This window comes from Mastigoproctus giganteus, chromosome 6 (genome assembly GCF_048544385.1).
Source record: "Mastigoproctus giganteus isolate SK-2022 chromosome 6, ASM4854438v1, whole genome shotgun sequence".
In the NCBI taxonomy this organism is placed as follows: domain Eukaryota; kingdom Metazoa; phylum Arthropoda; class Arachnida; order Uropygi; family Thelyphonidae; genus Mastigoproctus; species Mastigoproctus giganteus.
In genome coordinates, this window is record NC_143580.1 from 119,983,518 (window position 1) to 120,007,008 (window position 23,491).

The 23,491-nt window shown below is 38.4% G+C and overlaps 1 protein-coding gene across 2 annotated transcripts in view; it reads right to left on the reverse strand.

Moving 5' to 3' along the window:
* The window catches only part of LOC150084538 (trypsin-1-like), a 119,867-nt gene that overhangs the window by 83,631 nt on the left and 12,745 nt on the right, over window positions 1-23,491 (reverse strand). Inside the window, exons 1-2 of one of the 2 annotated variants that reach the window (XM_090375302.1) lie at window positions 6,968-6,993; window positions 5,814-5,902 (exon numbers count right to left, since the gene is read on the reverse strand). In XM_090375302.1, coding sequence (XP_090231428.1) covers window positions 5,814-5,816 — 3 coding nt within the window. In that variant the 5' untranslated portion in view covers window positions 5,817-5,902; window positions 6,968-6,993. Of the gene's footprint in view, window positions 1-5,813; window positions 5,903-6,967; window positions 6,994-23,491 lie in introns of those variants that run through there. The other variant, XM_090375301.1, reaches the window with a different exon arrangement.

The following is a 23,491-nucleotide window of genomic DNA, read 5'->3' on the forward strand; positions in this document are numbered from 1 at the left end:
ATTTAGACAAGACTTCAGTTATAGCTCAGACACAGCATGGTTTTGTTAAGGGGAAGTCTTGCCTGACCAACTTGATTGGATACTATGATACAGTCACAAAAGAACTGGATGCAGGGAATAACTTTGATATTATATACTTGGATCTTAGAAAGGCTTTTGATACTGTTGCACATGGAAGACTGCTACACAAATTGGAGCAGTGTGACATTGGAGGCAAATTGCTACTATGGATAAAGGGGTGGTTGAGGGGGAGAAGACAGAGTGGTAATCAATGGACACTGCTCATCGTGGACTAATGTTATTAGTGGAGTCCCTCAGGGTTCAGTATTGGGTCCATTATTGTTTTCTGTATTTATAAATGATATTGATGATGGTATATCAAGCTTAATGTCCAAGTTTGCAGACGATACAAAGGTTGGAAGGGTTGTCAAGGACACTACTGACACTATGCTGCTGCAACAGGATCTGGAAAGGTTGAGCAGATGGGCTGAGAGGTGGCAAATGAAGTTTAACATTGACAAATGTAAAGTACTACACATGGGAAACAGCAACCCCAGAGCAACGTATCAACTCTGTGGTACTACACTGACAGTGGTAGAGAATGAAAGGGACTTGGGGGTGGTTGTGCAGGCAGATATTAAGTTCTCTGAGCAGTGCAGACAGGCTGCAAGAGTAGCTCATGGTGTATTGTCAATGATATATAGGAATTTTTCTAGCAGGGATAAGGAGGTGATTATTCCCTTATATAAGGCAATGGTCAGGCCACACCTAGAGTACTGTATACAGGTCTGGAGGCCTCATTTCAAGAAACAATGTAGAGATGCTGGAACGAGTACAGAGAAGAGCAACACGATTAGTGAATGGAACAAAGGGGTGCTCTTACGAAGAAAGGCTTAAGTTTTGCAAATTACAGTGTCTGGAGACTAGGCACTGGCGAGGTGATCTGATAGAGGTGTATAAAGCCTTGAATGGTTTGAGCATGCTCAATGCTGATGGGATTCTTCCTCTTGCTCAGAATAATCACCTGAGAGGGCATAAATTCAAATTGAGGAAAGACAGATGTAGGATAGACGTGAGGAAATTTGCCTTTAGCCAGCGGGTGGTTGGTTGGTGGAACAGACTTCCATCCCTTGTTGTGGAAGTTGATAGCCTAAATAAGTTTAAGGCTCAGCTGGACAGGTATTTTGAATGAACAGAGGGGTGAAGTGGAAGTGGTTTCTTTATTTATTATTTTTTATTTTTATTTTTTTTTGGCTGATGCTGCATAAGCTTGCTTTCTTGCATCAAATGCCTCTACTAATGCTAATCACTTATACGGGCACTTAGTTTTACCCGAATACTGGGTAAAATAATGGAGTCACTGGTTAAAGATGCATTGTAGGATCATCTAGACAAGACTGCAGCAATAATTCAGACACAGCATGGGTTTGTTAAGGGAAAGTCTTGTCTGACAAATTTTATAGGATATTATGATGTGGTTACAAAGGAACTGCATGCAAAAAATAATTTTGATATCATATACTTCGATTTCAGGAAAGCTTTTGACACTGTTGCGCATTTAACCTCAGGGGCTCATATCTGGTGAGTATGGGCTTGGGACACTCCCAGCCTCCTGAGCTGGATATCATCATTCTTCTCTTTCTTGGTGATTTCCTTCCACTTCTCTCTCTCTCTCTCTCTCTCTCTCTCTCTCTCTCTCTCTCTCTCTCTCTCTCTCTCTCTCTCTCTCTCTCTCTCTCTCTCTCTCTCTCTCTCTCTCAGGGTAATTCAGAAAATTTTTTTTTGGTTGGTGCAGCATAAGCCTCAGGCTTCCTTGCACCACATGGCTAATGCTAATAATAATAATTAAAAAAAAGTAAATGTCTGTCTCTCCCACTTCCTATTGTCAGCGAATATATCCTACCCCCCCCCCCCAGAGCAGGATGGGCAGTTTGACCATCCTACTGGAATCGACACAACACGCCATTTGGTGATCCAAACTTTGTACTCAAACCCAGCTCCCTTTAAAACCACATCCCCAAGCAGGGGGAGAGCGGTCTCAGTGTTCTCCGCTCCCTGCTCCCCCATTCTTCACCTGGTGGGGCTCGTCCACACTGACCTCTTTCGGGATGCCTACAGGGAGTATATGATGAGAGCCTTGTCAATCAATTCGGCCCTGGAGAGATTGTGCAAGGCTTAAGGGATAGAATTTTTCTCAGCCTGGTCTGTGCTTGTTAACAGGAGAGTGCTTCTACAGGGATGGGATACACTTAAATAGAAAGGGTGCAAGAATATTTGCTGATGCTATCGAGGCAGAGTTAGGTGGGTCGGAAAACTGCTAGCTTGGAGGGATACACAGACTAATAGATTAACAGTAGCCACTGGCAGAGGTAAAAGTGATTCTTGCACTACTTCTATTGAAATGCAATTGAGCAGCAGAATGGAAACCAAGGCAATGGGAATTTCCAGGACTGCTGGGAGTCATAGAGGAACAAGTAAATACATGGGCTGTGTTAGGGTAACTAAGAGTACAAACAGATGCATGTATACTTGCTTGTACACCAATGCTAGGAGTATAGTTAATAAATTCAATGAGCTTGAAGTGCTAGTCAGGACATCAAAGGCAGATATTGTTGGGATATCAGAGACATGGTGTCACACAGACATAAGCAGTGCAGAACTGGAATTTGGGAAGTACAATGTGTACACACAGGACAGGAAGGGAGGAGGGGTTATGCTGTTAGTTAAGAAACACAAAATCTAAGGAAGTGCATCCAATTGATGTTGGTGGACATTGCAATGTTGAGTCTGTTTGGTGTGACATAAGCACTGTGAAAGGAAAAATGAGTGTAGGGGTGCATTATAGGCCTAATGAATCTGATGAGTATAATGAGCAATTGTGCAGAGAAATAGAGTGGGCCAGTAAATTAGAGTGTCTTATAATGTGGGATTTTAATTTCCCAGTTATTGACTGGAATTTGTGGGTTGGTCACTCATACACTAGCAAGGCTTTTGTGGATTTATTGGATGATTGTTTTCTGCAGCAGCATGTTCAAGAGGCAACTAGAAGGAATAATACCCTTGATCTGATTAACAATAGTGATTCTTTATGCATCAAGAATCTGCAGATAAAGGAACCACTATGTGGCAGTGATCACAGTGTGCTGAAGTGGGATTTACTCAAAGAGGTAACTACCATCAGGGGTAAAGGGAAGGGTTTTTGCTTTCATAAAAGGTGACTACGGTGGTCTGAGACAGTATTTAAATTCTATACAGTGGAACCAACTGATGATGTTACCAAAAGCAAATTCAAAATAGGAAGCATTCAAAGAATTCATCTTGGAAGCTACTAGGCTTTTCATACCAAACAAAGAAATACTGTTCAAGATTTAGGACTAAATGGATGTCAGATGAACTAATTAGACATGTGACAGAAGAAAAATGCATGGGATACATATAAATTAATATGACAGAGAAGTCAGTGATAGATATAAGCTGGTCTGTAACCAAGTTACAAAGGAGGTTAAAGCAGGCGAAGGCAGATTATGAGAAATCTTTGGCAAAGGATGCAAACATGCCTTGAGTGAGGGTTCAAGCCCGTAGCTGCTAAATATAGTGCTGTTTCTTGTATTCTGTCTTGTGAACTCATCTGACTGTTTGGTCGCCTTGGAGTATAAACAGAAAATTTAATTTATCACAGTATATCCCCGATTTTGAAAGCTTGGCATATGACATGAAGACACAAACTTTGCATAAATTAGAATTTTAAATGAGTAAGAATTCAAAATAAGAATTCCGAATTGTATTTAATTTTAAAATTTACAAACATTTTTCTATATGTGTTAATTAACTTTTTTAACCATGTGCAATGAAATTCTTGAGATGGTAGATTGTGGCACGTTTTGAATAAAAAAAGCAGATCGCATCACAAATTAAGTTGGCCACCACTGCTCTATACGATCTATATCTGAGCCTCAACCATCAACTTCAGGATGCCAGTGTCTCTAAAGTTACATTAGATTCCCAAGGCAGTCCTGATGATTTATCTTAAGATGTCAATGTTTACTGACTCAATATTCCTTCACTTGAGACCAAAACAGTGGGAAAAGGCTGATAAGTTAATAATATGCTATTCTTTGTTTTCCTAACTTTTTCATGTTTTTAGTACATTTTATGACTGGTGGTCCAAATTTCAAACCACTTAGTATCCAGCAACCCTCAAATTCCAAGCATGCCAGATAAACAGTACTATACTGTACTTTATGCACATCACCAGCAAAAAGAAGTGGCTCTCTATCCTCACTCTTCCTCTATCACTGGTGGTTCTAACCTTATTTTAGAGATTTTTCTCTACTATCATCTGATTAGAACATTCAGCACTTCTGAATAGGTGGACACAAGGATGTACAAAGGGAGCAATAATCCCCACACTTCCTTGAGTGTAAGCTTCATTTATAATACAAGGGAATTCATAACAAGAAAAGTAATAAAGGAAACCAGAATAATTCTTTTGGCTATGGTAATTGGCAATTTTTTTCCAAAAGCTTGAACTTATCCTTATAAGATATATAAAAGATTTTGGGCAAAGGTAAAGAAGGAAAATATGAAAAACTATCTGTAAACTACTGGTACCATATGTGCAAACTTCTTTCACCTAAGGGCTGACTGATCCGATTATGATCAATAACTTAAACCTATAGTCACGCACCAATTAGTTTATCATCCATTACTTGTACATACCATTCAATTGCTCATCTGTGTACTCTTAATTCACTATTATTGTACACATGAACTATATGCAGCCTTCCTGTGAACCATGTTTGTTACTGAAACTAATCTGCTTTGCCACTGGGAGTTTTCTTCATTTTTTCAAAGGTCCATTCAAACATTTCTGTTAAGCAGTTAGTTACATCAGTCACTGAACACAGTCAAATACATTATCCAAATAGCACAGAAAATACGTAGCTTTTAAACCTTGCATTCAGCAGAATTTTGGGTATCAAAGACTCACTTGACATTGCACTTGATACTTCACTTATAATTGTATAAATGAATCAGAGTTTGCAACTCTGATTCATTTATACAATTATACAAGGGTGGGAGTAGTACTTGCCCATATCTTACTGTTAAAATTAAAATATATTTGTTATAAGTACTAAATATATGATGGTAACAGCAAACTGATGTGTCAAAGGCATAAAAAGCTAGGTTTTCTCTTATATAGTTGGAAAAAAAAAAAAAAAAAAAATGTGTAGTTTAGAAATTTTTTAGCAATGACCCCACAAACAGAAAAATGTTAAAATGCTAGATATCCTCTTTTACCATTGTTATAAAGTTTACACAACTTTGTACTTTGTCATTGCAGACCTGGGCCATTTACAAGTTTATTAAGATGTAGTAGAGTAAATTTGCAATGTGGCTAGTTTTAGATTCATTCCATGTGAATGTGTGGAATGAGAAAATCAGTCAACATACGACTCGCTGATGGCACACATTTTCTGTTTACTGAGCAAATAGCAAGAGGCTGCCAGTAGTGGGAAAAGATTGCCACAGTTCCTGAAGTTGACCTGGCATTGGTATCCTTCATTCACATTTGTTTGTGATTTTGCCATTGCAGGTGTTACTGCCAACTGAACACCTACAGAGAAACCTTATCAGTATATGACTGAAATGTCCTCCATTTAGTGAGCATAGTGGGAAGCTGACATCAGCAGAAAAGCAGAGTGCCAGTGGATGTTTTGTAGTTTCTTTACCTTAGTCAGATTTTGTTGTGAAGGAATCTAAACACAACAAAGTATTAAGTTTTCAGAAAAGTTATTTTATAATATACTTGCCATCCATGGAAACTCTCCATCGTAAGCATCTTGACCGCCAACTATGCGACCTCCACGGACCTTTTGCTTCCCACATAACGGTTTATTTTCTGTAAAGAAAATAATAAAAAATTGATATACAGTAAACTGAGATCTGGCATATATTATGAAAAAAATTTCAATATTCTAAAAGCTGGTAATATAACAAGGCAATGTGGCACTCATATCAATGATCACAGTTTCCCTTAAGAATAAAAAGGGTAACATTTCTCTTGTTATAAGATGCTTGAAGAACTATCTTATCTTTTAAACTGTTTTTGCAGTGCAAGAGAATCTTTTGAACAAATGGCCAATTACCCTTTTGGTAAGGATCAGCTGTTTGAAAGTTGTGAATTGCCGGGGCAACTCGTTTCAAAGTTTGTTCTGCTATGAGAATTAAGACCATCACATTATTCATGCAATTTAAATCTTGCTGGCTACAAAAATAGATGAAAGGACAAGGTAGTCAATTTCCAAACATATAATTTCTGAGGCCATATAACTTTGAATTTCTCTCTGATGAAAATGCCCTCGATCTAGCTATAAAAATGTACGCTTCATTAAATCTATGGTTAATCTCTTCTGTAAACAATGACTTATTGATGTACGCGAACAATAGATTTAGTTCCAAACAACCAAGGTTTTTTGCTGCCATCAGAACTAGTCATACAGCTCATCAGGTGGATGACTAAAGTAGGGAGAAAAACAACTGGCAGCTAAAAGTCACACACTTGGCTTCCCAGTCTGTCCTAACATTATGGAATAGGCTAACTGAATGACTTTACCCATCTTTTTTCCTCCTTTCTGCTACAGTTATAATGGCAGAAACCAAATCAAACTTAGCAATCTTTGTAATTATTTATGTTAAACTGACTGAATTTTCCCACAGGGAAGCAGAATGTCATATTAACTAATAAAGATTGCCTCTTCATAATAATTATTCCTTAAGAAGAATAAAAACTTTTTTATTCTCCATTTAAAAATATTTTTTCTCTGACGTCCACTGTAATTTTTTATATTTAAAAAATTGAACTGTAATTTACATTTTAACCACTAGTACTATTTTTTATTCAATATAAATGTTTATAGATGTAAATAAATTCAGTCATTAATGCACAATATTCATTAAAATGTACTTCTTTAAACTGCTTCATCACTAGGTATGCTGGCCTAAAATCTGGCACATCTCAATACCCAAATTTACTGTAAAAGAAAATAAAACTGACAATAACAAAACAAAAAATAAAGATGGAATGAAAATGCTTCAATTATTTGTGAACTAGAAGTATTCACTCTTGTAATGAGTAGAAATACAAGGCACATTTCTAAGTGTGACAATTTTTAAACCCTCTCTGATAACCATTAATAAGATTTCATATACAGGTACACCTCACTTAATAACAAGGTTAGGTTCCCAGAGAATGATTCATTAAGCAATTGGCAGTTTTTCCTATATAGTCCTTTAAAAACAAGTAGGAAATTTTAAATATAACGGTTGTAAGGGAATGATACAATAACAGAAAAAGATTTGCCTAAGTAGATTTTGCATAAATGATGTAACAAAAATTGACCAACTATTAGAGAAGGGGCCTCAAGTGCCATTAGTCATTATGAAATTGTTGTTCCTCTTCCCTTCCCTTTTTTCCCCTCCTTTGCCACACACACAATCCACACAAGTTATTGTTAATACATGCAAAAAGCTATACCTCTGCATAATGTAAGGACTTGTTATCTTGTATAAGTTGATAAAGATGCTCATTAACTTTAAAGCTTCTTTGTGCTTGTTTTATTGCTTTTATTTTATTTATATTAATAGTTTCTTATATTTTTTGTAAATTTATTGGTAAATTTGTACATAAGTGTATTTATTTTTGTATTTTATTCTATCTATTGGCATCTGCGTACTTCATTTTTTTATTTTTTAATAAACTTTACTTATTTTGAATGTCTCATCAATAGAAGCAATATTTATTTCATTTTGACCAACTGTACAACAGCATAATAATAAGAACTCTGAAAATTACATGCATTTGTTTAATTTGGCACTATTTCTATTAGATCTCTAACCATGCAAGAAAGGAAAACTAGAATTTAAAATTATTAGTATTGTTTTTTTTTTATTCAGTATGCCACAGATTTTCACAATTTTGCATTTGGGCTTGCTAAAAATATTTGTCAAACCAAACTTAATTAAAATCAGATGACTAGAAATCTGGAAATTATTTTTTTCCATACAATTTGGATAAAAGAAAATCTTACATTAAATGTAGTTTTAATTCAATATTGATAGCTTTAGACAGTCCATGCAACACTTCACCTGCATTGTTATACAAGACTGATAAAGTGATATTGTTTGTGAAGTTATACATATACACAGAAAGGGAAAAAAAAAAAAAGGAAATGGGATATACAGCAATATATTAGCATAGTAGAGGCATATGATGCAAGAAAGCAAGCTTATATAGAATCAGCCAAAAAAAAAAAAACCTTCCCATTTTAACCATCCATTCACTCCAAATGTTTGTCTAGTTCTGCTTGAAGTTATTTAAATTGCTGACCTCCAATTACAACAGATGGAAGTTAAACCACCCACTGATTTCCACACATCTATTCTACAATTATCTTTCCTCAATTTTTTTATGCCCAATCAACTGAGTAATCTGAGCAAGAGAAAGAATCCAATTAGCATTGAACTTGCTCAATACAAGGCCTTAGATTCAAGCCTTCAATTTGCTTGAATTGCAGAAGCTGCAATTTGCAGAACTTAACTCTTTCTTGGTAACACCAACCCTTTGTTCCACTCACCAATCTCACTCCAGCAGCTACATCTTTAGACCTCCAGACCTGTATACAGTACTCAAGATGTGACCTCACCATTGCCTTATACAAGGGGACAATCACCCTCTTATCCTGCTAGCAAAACTCCTGTATATCACTCACAAGACACCATGAGCTGCTCTTGCAGCCCTTCTGCACCGCTCAGTAAACTTCATACCCAACTGCACCACCACCCCCCAGATTCCTTTCATTCTCCACCACCACCCCATCGACACGTTACTCCACAGCTACCACTACCCATATGCAGTACCTTACATTTGTCAATGTTAAACTTCAGTTGGAAAAGTTGAGCCCATCTGCTCAACTTTTCCAGATCCTGTTGCAGTAGCATGCTATCATTACTGTCTTTAACAACCTTGCAACCTTTGTATCATCTGCAAACTTAGACATTAACCCTGATATACCTTCAATATCATTAATAAATACCGAAAACAACAATGGGCACAACACCAAACCCTGGGGGACTCCACTAATAACATTAGTCCATGAAAAGTAGTGTCCATTGATAACCACTCTGTCTTCACCCACTCAACCATCCTTTTATCCATTGTAGCAACTTGCCCTTAATGCCATACTGCTCCAATTTGTACAGTAGTCTTCCATTTGCCACAATATCAAAAGCTTTCCTAAGATTCAAGTATATGATATCAAAATTATTCTTTGTATCCAGTTCCTTTGTGACCAATCAAATTTGTCAGACAAGACTTCCCCTTAACAAACCCATACTGTCTGAACTATAACTGCAGTCTTGTTTGGATGATCCTGCATTACTTCCTTAACCAATGATCCCATTATTTTCCCTAGAACATAAGTTAGACTAACAGGTCTGTAATTACCCATATCACCCTTTGATTCCCCTTTGTGAAAATGTGTCCAAGGAAGCTTTCATAATTATAGCTAAGGGTTTGCTTACTTCCTTTAATATAACTGGATAAATCCCATCTGCCCCAGGTTTCCTTATGTTTAGCTTCAACAATTTCTCCTCCACTTTGCTCTTAGTTATTACAAAATCACAGGGCACCTCCGTAGCCAGGTGGGAAGGAGCAGCAGTGCATAGCACATACTTCTTGATTAGACCGGGGTTTGAGCCCGTCACCACCAAATACGGAGGATGCAGAAAGGTCAGGGAATGACCACCGCATTTCCCGGAGCAATATGGCCTTAGTTGCTAATGCTCCTAAAAATCAAATAACAAACAAACAAAATCACTTAGCTCCCTGTTAGAGTTTGATAAACTTCTCACATTCCCCTCCTTGAATAACTCCTCATGTGTGAATGTAGATGCAAAATACTCATTCAGTTTATCAGCTACCTGAGCATGATCATCAATAGTCAAACCATCTATGTCAAGTGGACCAATCTGATTCATCCCTTTCCTTCTACAGTTTCATTAAGTAAAGAAGTCTGCTGTTTTTCCTTGCATCCTTTGTCAAAGGTTTCTCTTAACCTGCCTAACCTCCTTTGTGATTTGATTACAGTCTAGCTTATATCTGCCATAGGCTTCTGTGTCGCCTGATAATATTTATTATACTGTTGTAATTAAATTAAATAGCTAAGTTTAGAGAACATAAACCTACAGTTTTATTAAGTGTACTATATATAAAGTTATCTTAGTAATTACTTACTAAGGAGATAACTATATTGGCTTTTCATTTCTATTAATCAGCAAAAATGAAAAAATTCATAATTCTTAAAAAAAAATCAAAAAATTCATTTTATTTTAGAAAAAAAATTGAATGAACCTTAAAAAAAGGTAATTGACTACTTAAACATGAATTTTTTTGATGTTCTTATTAATTGTGCTGCTCTTTTGCAGCTTTAGTACAGTGGTTAAAATAACAGTCCCACCCCCACAAAAGATGGAAAAAGCCACAGTTCAAATCCAGTCAATGATGAGAAGCATTGTAGGCTTTTGTCACAACAGGAATGAGTTAGCTGGTCTCAAAGGCAAGGGTTGCATTTAGGTTTTCATTCAGCAAACTGACTGAAAACAGTACCCTCAATTACAGACACATCATACTGACACCTCACAGACTTGGTTGCTTTGGCACTTGAACATATGCCTAAAATTTAGTCTTACTTAAACTGTATTTCTTTGAATATCAAGTGCTGGCTTTCTCAGTCTAAGTTAATTTTGAATACAATCAGGAAATACAGTAGTTTTTCTCCAACCTCTATTCACATTTGATATAACTTCCTTCCAAAGTGTTTCTTCCTTTCGTGAGCATTTCGGATCCATTTCTTTTTTTTTTTTTTTTTTTTCCTCCTTTCTTTTAACTGAACTCAAAATGGGTTTGCTAAAGTGAAGTCAATAAATGAATCAGGTAAACACATAAGCAGAAATGGCACACAGAATACCTTCTACTTACTAAATGGGGCTTGGATTCAGCAATAAGTAAATTGAAATATTGGTATCAAGGGTTATTATAAGATGTCATTTAGTGAATGAAGTGTCATTAAACAGTTCATTCACTATACCATATGTAACATCAAAGTTGTTTTAAGAAATGCTACACCTATCAACAGGATCTTTCAGGGTTGTTCAAGCAAGGATTAATCCCATGCAGAACAAAGGTCCTGATAATATGCAATAAACTTGTTTACAATAAGCAAATGATGTGTCCACTCTGTCTTCTGCTCAACCAACCCTTTATCCAAAGCAGTAACCTGCCCTTAATCCACCACTGCCCTCATCTGCACTGTAGTCTTTTATGTACAACAGTATCAAAAGTTTTTTCAAAATCCAATTATATGATATCAAAATTATTTTTTTTTTTGCATCTAGTTCCTTGGTCACTGCATCACAGTATCCATTCAAATTGGTCATACAAGATCATCCTTAACAAATCCATACCATGACTGAAGTATGACTGGACTCATGTCTAAATGTTCTGCATTACTTTTTTAACCAGTGACTCCACTATTTTTTTCCTGGAACAAGTAAAGTTAACCTATTAACTACTCATGTGACTTGTTACCCTTTTATCTCCCTTTTTTGAATTGGGGATACATTTGCACATCTCCAGTCCACAGGGACTCATACTCCAAATCCAAAGATGCTCTCATAATTATGGCTAAGGGTTTGCTTACCTTCTTTTCTGTCTCCCTTAATATAATTGGAAGATCCCATCTACCTCAGTGTTTTTTTTTTTTTTTTTTTTATATATTTAGCTTCAACAATTTCTCTTCCAATTTTTTGATTTGTCTTGTACTTGTTAATATTACTATAGGGTGGTTAGAAAGGCACCATATCAGAGTAAATCGGCTACACCAGCCATATCTAGTATGAATAAACATTTTCAGGGATGTGTCGGTTTTTATTTATCTTCAACCATTAAAAGATACAGCTTTTTTTTCTTTTTTTTTTAAATAATTCAAACAGTTCATCATCAACAGCCATTTTCAATCCACTGCAGGATTGTAGGCCTCTCCAGCTACTTACCAGTTCCTTCTGTTTTGAGCACTGGCCATCCATTTACTACCCAAAAACTCATTAATTTCATCTACCCATTAGCATAGCATTAGCATTAGTAGAGGCATATGATGCAAGAAAGCAAGCTTATTCAGCATCAGCCAAAAAAAAAAAAAAAAAACCCTCTCCCATTTCACCCCTCCGTTCGTTCGAAATACCTGTCCAGTTGAGCTTTAAATTTGTTTAGGCTATCAACTTCAACAACAAGTGATGGAAGTCGGTTCCACCAACCAACCACCCGCTGGCCAAAGGCAAATTTCCGCACATCTATCCGACATCCGTCCTTCCTCAATTTGAATTTATGCCCTCTGAGGTGATTATTCTGAGAAAGATGAAGAATCCCATTGGCATTGAGCATGCTCAAACCATTCAAAGCCTTATACACCTCTATCAGATCACCTCGCCGGTGCCTAGTCTCCAGACTCTGTAATTTGCAAAACTTAAGCCTTTCTTCGTAAGAGCAACCCTTTGTTCCATTTACTAATCTTGTTGCCCTTCTCTGTACCCGTTCCAGCAGCTCTACATCCTTCTTGAAATGAGGCCTCCAGACCTGTATACAGTACTCAAGATGTGGCCTAACCATTGCCTTATACAAGGGAATAATCACCTCCTTATCCCTGCTAGAAAAATTCCTGTATATCATTGACAAGACACCATGAGCTACTCTTGCAGCTCGTCTGCACTGCTCAGAGAACTTCATATCTGCCTGCACAATTACCCCCAGGTCCTTTTCATTCTCCACCACTGTCAGTGTAGTACCGCAGAGTTGATACATTGCTCTGGGGTTACTGTTACCCATATGTAGTACTTTACATTTGTCAATGTTAAACTTCATTTGCCACCTCTCAGCCCATCTGTTCAACCTTTCCAGATCCTGTTGCAGCAGCATAGCGTCAGTAGTGTCCTTAATGACCCTGCCAACCTTTGTATCATCTGCAAACTTAGACATTAAACTTGATATCCCATCATCAATATCATTCATAAACACCGAAAACAACAATGGACCCAACACTGAACCTTGAGGAACTCCACTAATAACATTAGTCCACGTTGAGCAGTGTCCATTGATTACCACTCTCTGTCTTCTGCCACTCAACCATCCCCTTATCCATAGCAGCAATTTGCCTCCAATGCCACACTGCTCCAATTTGTGCAGCAGTCTTCCATGTGCAACAGTATCAAAAGCCTTTCTAAGATCCAAATATATAATATCAAAGTTATTCTCTGCATCCATTTCTTTTGTGACTACATCATAGTATCCAATCAAATTGGTCAGGCAAGACCTGCCCTTAACAAAACCATGCTGCGTCTGAGCTATAACTGAATTCTTGTCTAGATGATCCTGCAGTGCTTCTTTAACCAGTGCCTCCATTAATTTACCTGGAACAGAAGTTAAACTAACAGGTCTATAATTACTTGTGTCAGCCTTTGATCCTCCTTTGTGAATTGGGGTTACATTTGCACATCTCCAGTCTATGGGTACCTTCCCCTGAGTCCAAAGAAGCTCTCATAATTATGGCTAGGGGTTTGCATACTTCCTTTGCTGCCTCCTTTAATATAACTGGATAGATCCCATCCACCCCAGGTGCCTTTTTTATGTTTATCCTCAACAATCTCTCCCCCACTTTCCTCTCAGTTATTACAAAATCATCCAGCTCACTGCCAATGTTTACTTTACCTACATCATTCTCCTTCCTGAATAACTCCTCATGCGTGAATGTAGATGCAAAATACTCGTTTAGATTGTTAGCCACCTGAGCAGGATCCTCAACTGTTGAACCATCAATATCCAGTGGACCAATCTGATTCATCCCTTTCCTTCTCGAGTTCAAGTATGTAAAGAACTCCTTTCTGTTTTTCTTTGCATCCTTTGCCAAGGATTTTTCGTAGTCTGCCTTTGCCTGCCTAATCTCCTTTGTGACTTGGTTACAGACCAACTTATATCTATCATAGGCTTCCAATGTCACCCATTAATTTGTATGTATCCCATGCATTTTTTTTCTCTGCCACATGTCTCATTAGTCCATCTGACAACCATTTAGGCCTAAACCTTGAACAATATTTCTTAGTTGGTATGTAAAGCCTGGTAGCCACCAAGATTAGTTCCTTGAATGCTTCCCATTTTGAGTTTGCTGTTGGTAACATCATCAGCTGGTCCCACTGTATAGAATTTAAATACTGTCTCAGACCATCATAGTCGCCTTTACGAAAACAAAAACCCTTCCCTTTACCTCTGATGGTAGTTACCTCCTTGAGTAAATCCCACTTCAACACACTGTGATCACTGCCACCTAGTGGTTCATTTATCTGCAGGTTCTTAATGCATGAAGAATCACTACTGATAATCAGATCAAGAGTATTGCTCCCTCTTGTTGCCTCACGAACATGCTGATGTAGAAAACAATCATCCAATAAATCCACAAAAGCCTTGCTAGTGTGCGAGTGACCAACCCACAATTTCCAGTCAATATCTGGGAAATTAAAATCCCCCATTATAAGACTCTCTGATTTACTGGCCCACTCTATTTCCCTGTACAATATATTATTATACTCATCAGAGTCATTAGGCCTATAGCACACTCCTACTCTCAATTTTGATTTCCCTATGCTTATGTCACACCAAACTGACTCAACACTGCCCTGTCCATCGATGTCAACTGGCTTCACTTCCTTTGACTTTATGTGTTTCTTAATTAATAGCATAACCCCTCCTCCCCTCCTGTCCTGTCTATCCTTTCTATATACATTGTATTCCCCAAATTCCAGTTCCGCATTACTTATATCTGTGTGACACCACGTCTCTGATATCCCAACAATATCTGCCTTTGATGTTTTGAGCAATACCTCAAATTCATCAAATTTATTTACCAAACTCCTAGCATTGCTGTACACGCAGGTATACATGCACCTGTTTCTATTCTTAGCTACCCTAACACAACCCATGTGTTTACTTGTAACGCAATGACTACCAGCAGTCTCTGAAATATCCTGCATCTTGTTTTTCAGACTTCTGCTCATTTGAATAGAAGCAGTGCAAGAATCACTTCCACCTCTGCCAGTGGCTACTGTTAATCTATTAGTCCTTGTATCCCCCCCAACTAGCAGTTTTCCGACCCACCTAACACTGCCTCGACAGCATCAGCAAAAATTCTTGCACCCTTTCTATTTAAGTGTATCCCATCCCTGTAGAAGCAATCTCTCCTGTTAACAAGTACAGTCCAGGCTGAAAAAAATTCTACCCCTTGAGCCTTGCACAATCCCTCCAGGGCCGAATTGATCGACAAGGCTCTCATCATATACTCCCTCCTATCGTGTCTGGGCAGAATTGCAGACACTTTCAAGTTCAACCCTAATTCACGGCTTTTTTTCAACAGTGACCTGTACTTGCTAAGTAATTCCGCCGGTCTCCTACTCTTAATATCCTTAGTGCCAACGTGTACAACTATATCACCTTTTATGCCCTTAAAAGATGATATCCGCTCTACAACGTCATCAACCTTTGCCCCTGGCAGACATACCCTGGTCCTATTCCACCTATCCTTTTTACAAAGCATGTTCCCCGTTTCCCTGACAATAGAGTCACCAACAATTACTAGTTCCTGTGGGACCAGCGCATTCTGCCTAGGGGGCTGCCCCTGTGTTGCCTGATGACCAAGTGCAAGCTCTGGCGTTGATGTGGGCAGCTGAGAGCTTGATGGGCCCCTCAATTTATTTCCTTCGAGGGCATCCACCCTGTCCTTCAAGGTCTCATAAAGGCCCATAACAACGCTGAGTTGTCACCTGATTTCCTTGCACTCCTTACATCGTGCACACACAAAGACATCCCCCTTGGCAGTATCATGTCCGTACCCGACTGCTCCGCAAACATCAAGCAAACAGTGCATTTTAATAGACTGTGATTCAGAGGGCAACTGCCCCCCTCAGTTCTCCCCTGAACCACAGCTGAATTGCAGCATAACAGAACAGCGAGTCTTTGTTTACTTAATTTTCCACCATGACAAGACTCTCCTCAAACAGCAAATGTTTTTGTTTGCCAGCAAATTATAAAATAAACCTGTCTCGTCAAGATTAAAAATATCTTTTGCCTCATTTTTCAAGGATGGACTGACAGACAATCAGTCTGTAGCCTTTTCTTTGTCGACTATTATTAATATTACCAGCCACATAGTGCAAGGAAGCCTATGCTGTACCACCAAAAAAAAAAAAGGTGACAAGGTGTGAGTTTATTCATACTGACATTGAATTACAGTCTACGTGAATGCAGTGATGCAGGGTACCTATATACCGGCCTAGTGGTGGGTTTGTCCACTAGAAGGAGGGGTGACAGCATCGTGATGTCCAGGAACCAGGTTTTTTTTTTTTTTTAGTTAGTTGTTGGCGCATCGGCTTCTGTGGCCATAATGTATCTCCCAAGATTTTTGCAGTACTTTGATCCAAGCTGGGATTCTAACCTGCAACCTTTGGGTTGCCAGGCAGGCACTTTACCCACCCAGCCAGCCCAGTCAGCAGGAACTAGGTATCCCATGAATTGTGTCCTTTCAGTGTACACTGGATCTTTTACCTGCAGATTTGTAATACATGAAGAATCAGTGCTGTTAACCATATCAAGAGTATTCTTTCCTCTTGTTGTCTAAGATCTGCTACAGAAACCAATAATCCAAGAAGTCTACAAGTCTTGCTAATGTGTGAATGACCAACCCACAAATCCCATTCAACATCTGGAAAGTTAAAATACCCCATTGTGTGACATTCTGATTTTCTGGCCGGCCTACTATTTCTTTGTTATAATCATCACACACCCACTAAGAGCATAACACCACCTCTCCTGTCTGTTCTTCCTGTATATATTGTACTCCCCATATTCACATTCAGCATCACTTAGGTCTGAGTGACACCATATTTCCACTATTCCTACAATGCCTGCATTTGATGATTAAATTATTCAAGTAATTGAAGAATTACTTGAATTTGAAGTAATTAATTCTGAAACCTTACTAACATGATGAAAATGATACTTCGATCCAACGTTACAATGCTACTAGCATTAGAGTACATGCAAATATTTCTACTCTTAATTACCCTACCACAGCCCATGTATTTGTTTGTTCCATGATGACTCATGGCTGGGCCTGAAATTCTAGACACCTTGCTTTCCTGGCTGCTGTATGCACCCATAGTAAGTGCAAGAATTGCTTTCACAATAGCTGTGGCTCTACTTAAACTATTAGTCTTTTGTTTCCTCCCAAGCTAGCAGTTTTTTGACCCACCTATCAATGCCTCATATCCCATATGTATCTCGTATCTCAAATGTATCCCATCCCTGTAAGAATAGTCTCTCCTGTTAACAAGCACAGACCATGCTGAAAAAAAAAAAAAAAAAAAATTCTACCGCATGAGCCTTGCACATTCTTTCCAGGGCCGATTTGATTGACAAGCCTCTCAACACATAAAAAAGTAAAGTGCAGCCAATATCAACCCACTGCAGGATGGAAGCCTCCTCAACAATTCATGTGAGGGAAATGGACCATAATCTGCCACGCTGGTCCAGTGCGGGTTGGCAGAGCGACCGTATTCAGCAGTCAGGGGCTTGAACCCCGGTCTACTCAAAGAGCGTGTGCTACTGCACTCCCGGCCCCTGACCACTCGGCTAAGGAGGCCGTTCTCAACACATACTCACTCCTATCATGTCTGGGCAGAATTAGACACTTTCAAATTCAATCCTAACTGGAGACTTTTTCCCAACATTGCCTTGTAGTTGTTCGGTAACTCCTCAGATATCTTACTCTTAATATCGTTAGTGCCAATGTGTACAACAATATCACCTTTTGTGCCCTTAATAGATGATATCTGCTCTGCAACAGCATTTTCTTTTGCCATCTGGCATACCTACCCTGGTCTTATTCCACCTATCCTTCTTGCAGAACATATTTCCCATTTTCCTGATAATAAAGTCACTGACCATAACTAGCTCCTGTGGAACCAGTGCATTCTGCCTTGGAGACTGCCACTGTGTTGTCTGATGCACAAGTGCAAGTTTTGGCATTGAGTTGGGCAGCTAACAGCTTGATGGAACCCCCATTTTAATTCCTTTGAGGGCATTACCTTACTCTTCAAACTCCCAAACGAAAATCAGAATGCCGAGTTGGCACCTAATTTCTCAACACACTGAACCTAGCACACACAAAACATCTCCCTTGGCTGTCTCATGTCCTGTTCCAAAAATGTCTGCAAATATTTCACAAGTTGCACATTTTTTTAGACTGTAATGTGTTGGAGAATCGTCCTCTTTGGTTCTCCCCCAAGCCCCAGCACTACCGCTGCTTTGTGCTCGTTGTTTTGCTCCTGTAGTCTGCGGCATGATTTCCGTTTAAATACAATTTAATTGATTAACAATGAAAATTATTAAATTTCATTAATGGATAATACTACACTTAGCTAATAGATTCCTAAATACAGTGATACATATTACGCTATCCAGTTTTACATTATACCTTACACCAGTGGTTCCCAATCTTTTGTCACTCAAGTCCCACTAAGTTAAAAGGCGAATATTAACGGCACACCAAAATAGTGATTGCCATTGAACTCAACAGGATTTTTCCTAATCTTGCAGAACACTTGAAAAGGGTCATGGCACACCAATATGCCGAGGCACCCTGATTGGGAACCACTGCCTTACACTATCAAGTTCAAGATATATGCTATGCTACGCCGCTACGATCAACATTGTTAAATTAGTTATACCCTTACTAAAAAGAAAAATTTCTTAGCTATACACAAGAAATATAGGCCCAACAAGTGATTAGAACCTTCAAACTACTTATTTGTCACAATTAAAACCTTACTATTCCACTGCACTAATCGTTACATGCTGAGATATTCACAGCAAAAGACAATAGGGATATGAATAGCAAGTGATTCTAACGGTGTCTGAAAAAATATGAAGAGATTTACTGCTATATACAATTTCACACAATGAAATAAAATTATAAAAAAAAAAATAAAATAATTTTGACTGACTGTGCACTGCAAAATTGAGTAGTGCTAAAGTATTTACATTGCACAATGGAGATGTAATCACTCAAAGCGGCACTGAACATATGAAAAATAACTAGTAAAAGCAACAAAGAGAAAACTAGTTAGCTACAGTGCAAAGAGAAAAGGTTATTACACAACAGACAATGGAAAGGCTTGGGACTACACAGAAAATGACACTGCTTGCATTTGTTAAAACCTAATCCTAGAAAAAATAAACAATCCCATTACCAGACAGTCTAGAGAATGTTTTGGCCAATTTGGATGAACTAAAAACTTAGTGGCATTGAATGAGAAACGCTTTTTATTCATTTCTGATTTAAAAAAAAAAAAAAAAAAAAAAAAAAAAGTTAGGGATGGTGATGTTTTCTTGCAGATAAAATATTCAGTGTTTGTGCAAATGTATCAAGGATTACATGGATGGAACATTACAGTAATACAAAGTTTTCAGTACAGATGTTTCGCTTTCACATTCTTGAGATGAACACATTTCACTTGCGCTAGCTAGTGTAGTCGCCTGATTTTAGTGCTCTTCGTTTTCAGGTATTTCTACTAACTTTTCCGTAAAGTTTAACTTATTATTTAGTATGGTTGGATTCATCATTGTGAGTTGAACAAGAGGATACATCACTTAAATACTGGATTTACACAGGTAATATATTATTTGTATTTTAAGATGAAAATAGGAAGTTCTCTGAGCTGGGCACATTAATTACCAACAACAAGAACTTTCAGGATATATCGCTGTCGGGATAAACCCCTTGGAATTCACCACGTGTAAATGCTGCCTACGTAGGTAGGCAACTAAGAAGTAAGACGAGTGCTCCAAATAATCTTAAGATAATGCCGCAAGCAATAATGGTCAAACAATGTACCACCCCACAGGTGGCACAATAATCTCTTAATCACTGAAAGTACTAGAAAGTTTAAAAGTGCACTAAAGGTAGCAGAACAATTTCAAAACTATACAGAATTGAATATTAAGTCCACATTATGGATCAGCAAGAAATCATTCCGGGTCTATTAATATGTAAAATTTGTGGAAATAATGAAGAAACGATTATTAAATGCATTAAATGCCTCGGGCTGATCTGTAATTCTTGTATCAAGATAAACCTTACTAAATTGCCCAAAGCTAAAAGATGGCTATTTATTTGCGATCAGTGTAAAGAAAATACGAAACAAATAGTTTCCTGTAAGGCGCCAGATGAAGCTCTCATTTAAGAACCACAAAATAAACACCCTGAAAATGCCGATACTCCTAAGAGTGACCACACGTTAGAAATAGCTTCAAAAATGAATGAAGAAACAAATGAATCGCTGGATGAAGATAATAATTTTACACAATTTCCTCTGAGCACTCAAGATTACTTAGATCTAGAGTCCTATCGGGCCTCTGACAATCAGGAAATCAGTACACGTTCTCTGAATAAAAGTATGCAAACTGAAAGTACAAGCAATGCTGAGATCAGTCATGCACTGCTAATGGCAAGTACGGATGTTCAGAACGCAAGAAAAGCCCCTGAACAACTCTCAGCAGCAATAGAAAGTATAGCCCTGAATCTGAAGAACGTTCACGAAAATCTAGCGGTTTTGATTGACGAAAACCAAATACTTCGAGCACAAAATACAGAAATCTCTCAAGAGCTATTCACCCTCAAGCAATTCATCATGAATCCCCATTTATCAGAATATACACTGAGACCTGAAAGGACAGCATATGGCAAGTACAAACAACGGGATAATGAATATCATGATTCAGACGCTATCTCAACAGAAACCCAACAACGGGTCACTGATAGCAGTGTCACACCAGAGTCAGAGAGAGTACCAGTATCCACTTGTAGCAAACAGTTCCCAGTGATGATCTCAGCAACAAGTGGACACATACAGCAAGCTGAAGAATGTTTTGTCACCTTCGAACAAGAAAAAAAAAAAAAAACGATAAGCATCCGCATAACAGTACAACCGTTTCCTCTCAGAGCTGCATTTCAACGCATAAAAACCCCTCATCTGAAATTCATACAGTAAAAAAAAAAAAGACAACAGAATATACATTGAAAAAGGATACTCAGAAGATAAGGGGTGTAACACTTGCTGGTACTAATTCAGTAGATACAGTCAATGAGGTTGTCGGCTGCTGCTGCCTAAACCCGCCACAGCAAAAACAGTCGTTTTGGCGGTCTTATGCCGATGTTACCGCTATCAGCCCAACTGGCGTCCGACCCAAAGGTAGAGACAACCCAAACGGCACCCATGAAGAGAACCAACCTCTTAATCCCAGCACTATCGTATTTCCCTCCATCTCTAACAAACATTAATGAAAAGGGTATCATAAAAAATCATCCGAAACCCAATCAACGAAAGACTTGCCCAGCATATAACTACAATATAACGGCTGTACTGACTCGGGACCAAATCTTTGTGTCGAGATTAAATCCAAAAACCACTACTCAGGCAATCACAGAAATGTATTGGAAGGAATACTCCATCAGAGTAGATGTTAGACAACTACGTACGCGGCACGCATCTTATGCCTCTTTCATTGTGTCAAAGCCAGCTGATCCCTGCCAACCGCTAATAAGCTTGGACCCATGGCCACCAAATACTCTAATTAAACCTTTTGAAGACAGAAAATCTAGCGTGCTCCAGAGGGGACATAATAATACTCAGGTATAGCAATTACGGAGTGTCCTATCCACACCCACATCTGTAACTATCAGATGCTACATTCATAACATAAGAGGCATAAGTTGCAAACTACATACACTTCAATCTATTCTCCTTACTGCAGAGTACGATATTATTTGTTTAATGGAGACCTGGATGAACCACAATAGATGTATTGACACTCTTTGCCTCCCTTTGAACTATGCTGCTCAAGTTAATGGACGCGCCATTCGCCGCGGTGGTGGAGTTGCAATCATCTATAAAAATTCCTTTTCTCGACATAGGACCAACTCAAGTATTTCCGAAAACTTTGAAGCCATCTCTGTAATCCTTGACCTCGACGAAATTAGAATACAGGTTTGCACTGTCTACCTCCCTCCAGAACACACCCTAGAGGTTAGAACGGAATTAGCGACCTGGATTACTACCAATCTCCACCCAACGTCCCTACTATTCTCGTAGGGGACTTCAACATGCCCCTGCCAAGGTACTCAACGGCTCGGTCTTCTCTAGAAAAAAAATGTTACATATGCTCGACCTTCATCCGCTTCAAACTCCCCCAACACACGGAAATCAGCAGCTCGACCTCATTTTTCACAACACACTTCATGCAGAACTTATCGAACCAACCTTCTTCTTCAAATCAGATCATCAACCGTTAGATTGTGAATTCTATGCCTGTTCCGACCTCTCTAATACCTTGGTTGAAGGATGTGGCCCGCTGCATACGAGAAGAGTCTTTTCAAACAAGTTCATTAAGCAAGAAATAATCCTCACTACGTATAAATGGAACTGCCTGTTAGAAAAGTCAGGGCCTGAAGCTGCTTCCATCCTGGCTGATGAATTATTTCAAATAGCTTGTGTTGGTGCATCTAGGGAGATTCGGATCTCACATCGATCTAACTGGTGGTTTAACAACAATATGAAGGTTGTGTTTGTAAGAAAACAAAAGGCTTGCAGAAAATGGCAGAAAACCAGAACCGCTGAAGACTACATCGCTTACAAAAAAGAACGAGCCTGTTTCTTAAAGCACAAATGTCAAGAGTACAACTTTGCAATTTCTAAAAAGCTTAAACAGTCTAAAAGAGTCAACAACAACAAGAATACCAGCTTCACCATGGACGAAACCTTATTTAGGGAATGGGCGAACAGTACCTTCGGAATCTCTCCAGATCCTAATTTAAAGTATAACTCTCTCGCACCAGACAATACCAGTTGGCTGGTAAATTACATGAATAACATGACTCCATCCGGATCCAATCTTGATATCAGACCTCTACTAACAGAAATCACCATAACCAAAGAAAATGTAATTCAGGCATTAAATAGTCTCCCAAATAAATCCACTTCTGGCCCCGATATGTTCCCCCTCTTCATCATGAAAGTAAGCAGTCCATTCATCATCGAGGTCTTGCTACACATATTTAGAGAAACCCTACACACTGGAATTATCCCTGAAATATGGAAACATTATATTGTAAAACCAGTGCCTAAAGTCAAACATCCGAAAGACAAGAAGGATTTTCGTCCCATCTCTATAAGCTGCAATTTACTGAAATTGTTCGAGAAGACTCTGCTGCCAATTCTTGTTATGCATTTTTTCCATAAAAGACCACCATATTTACACACTGTAATTCCAAAGAGA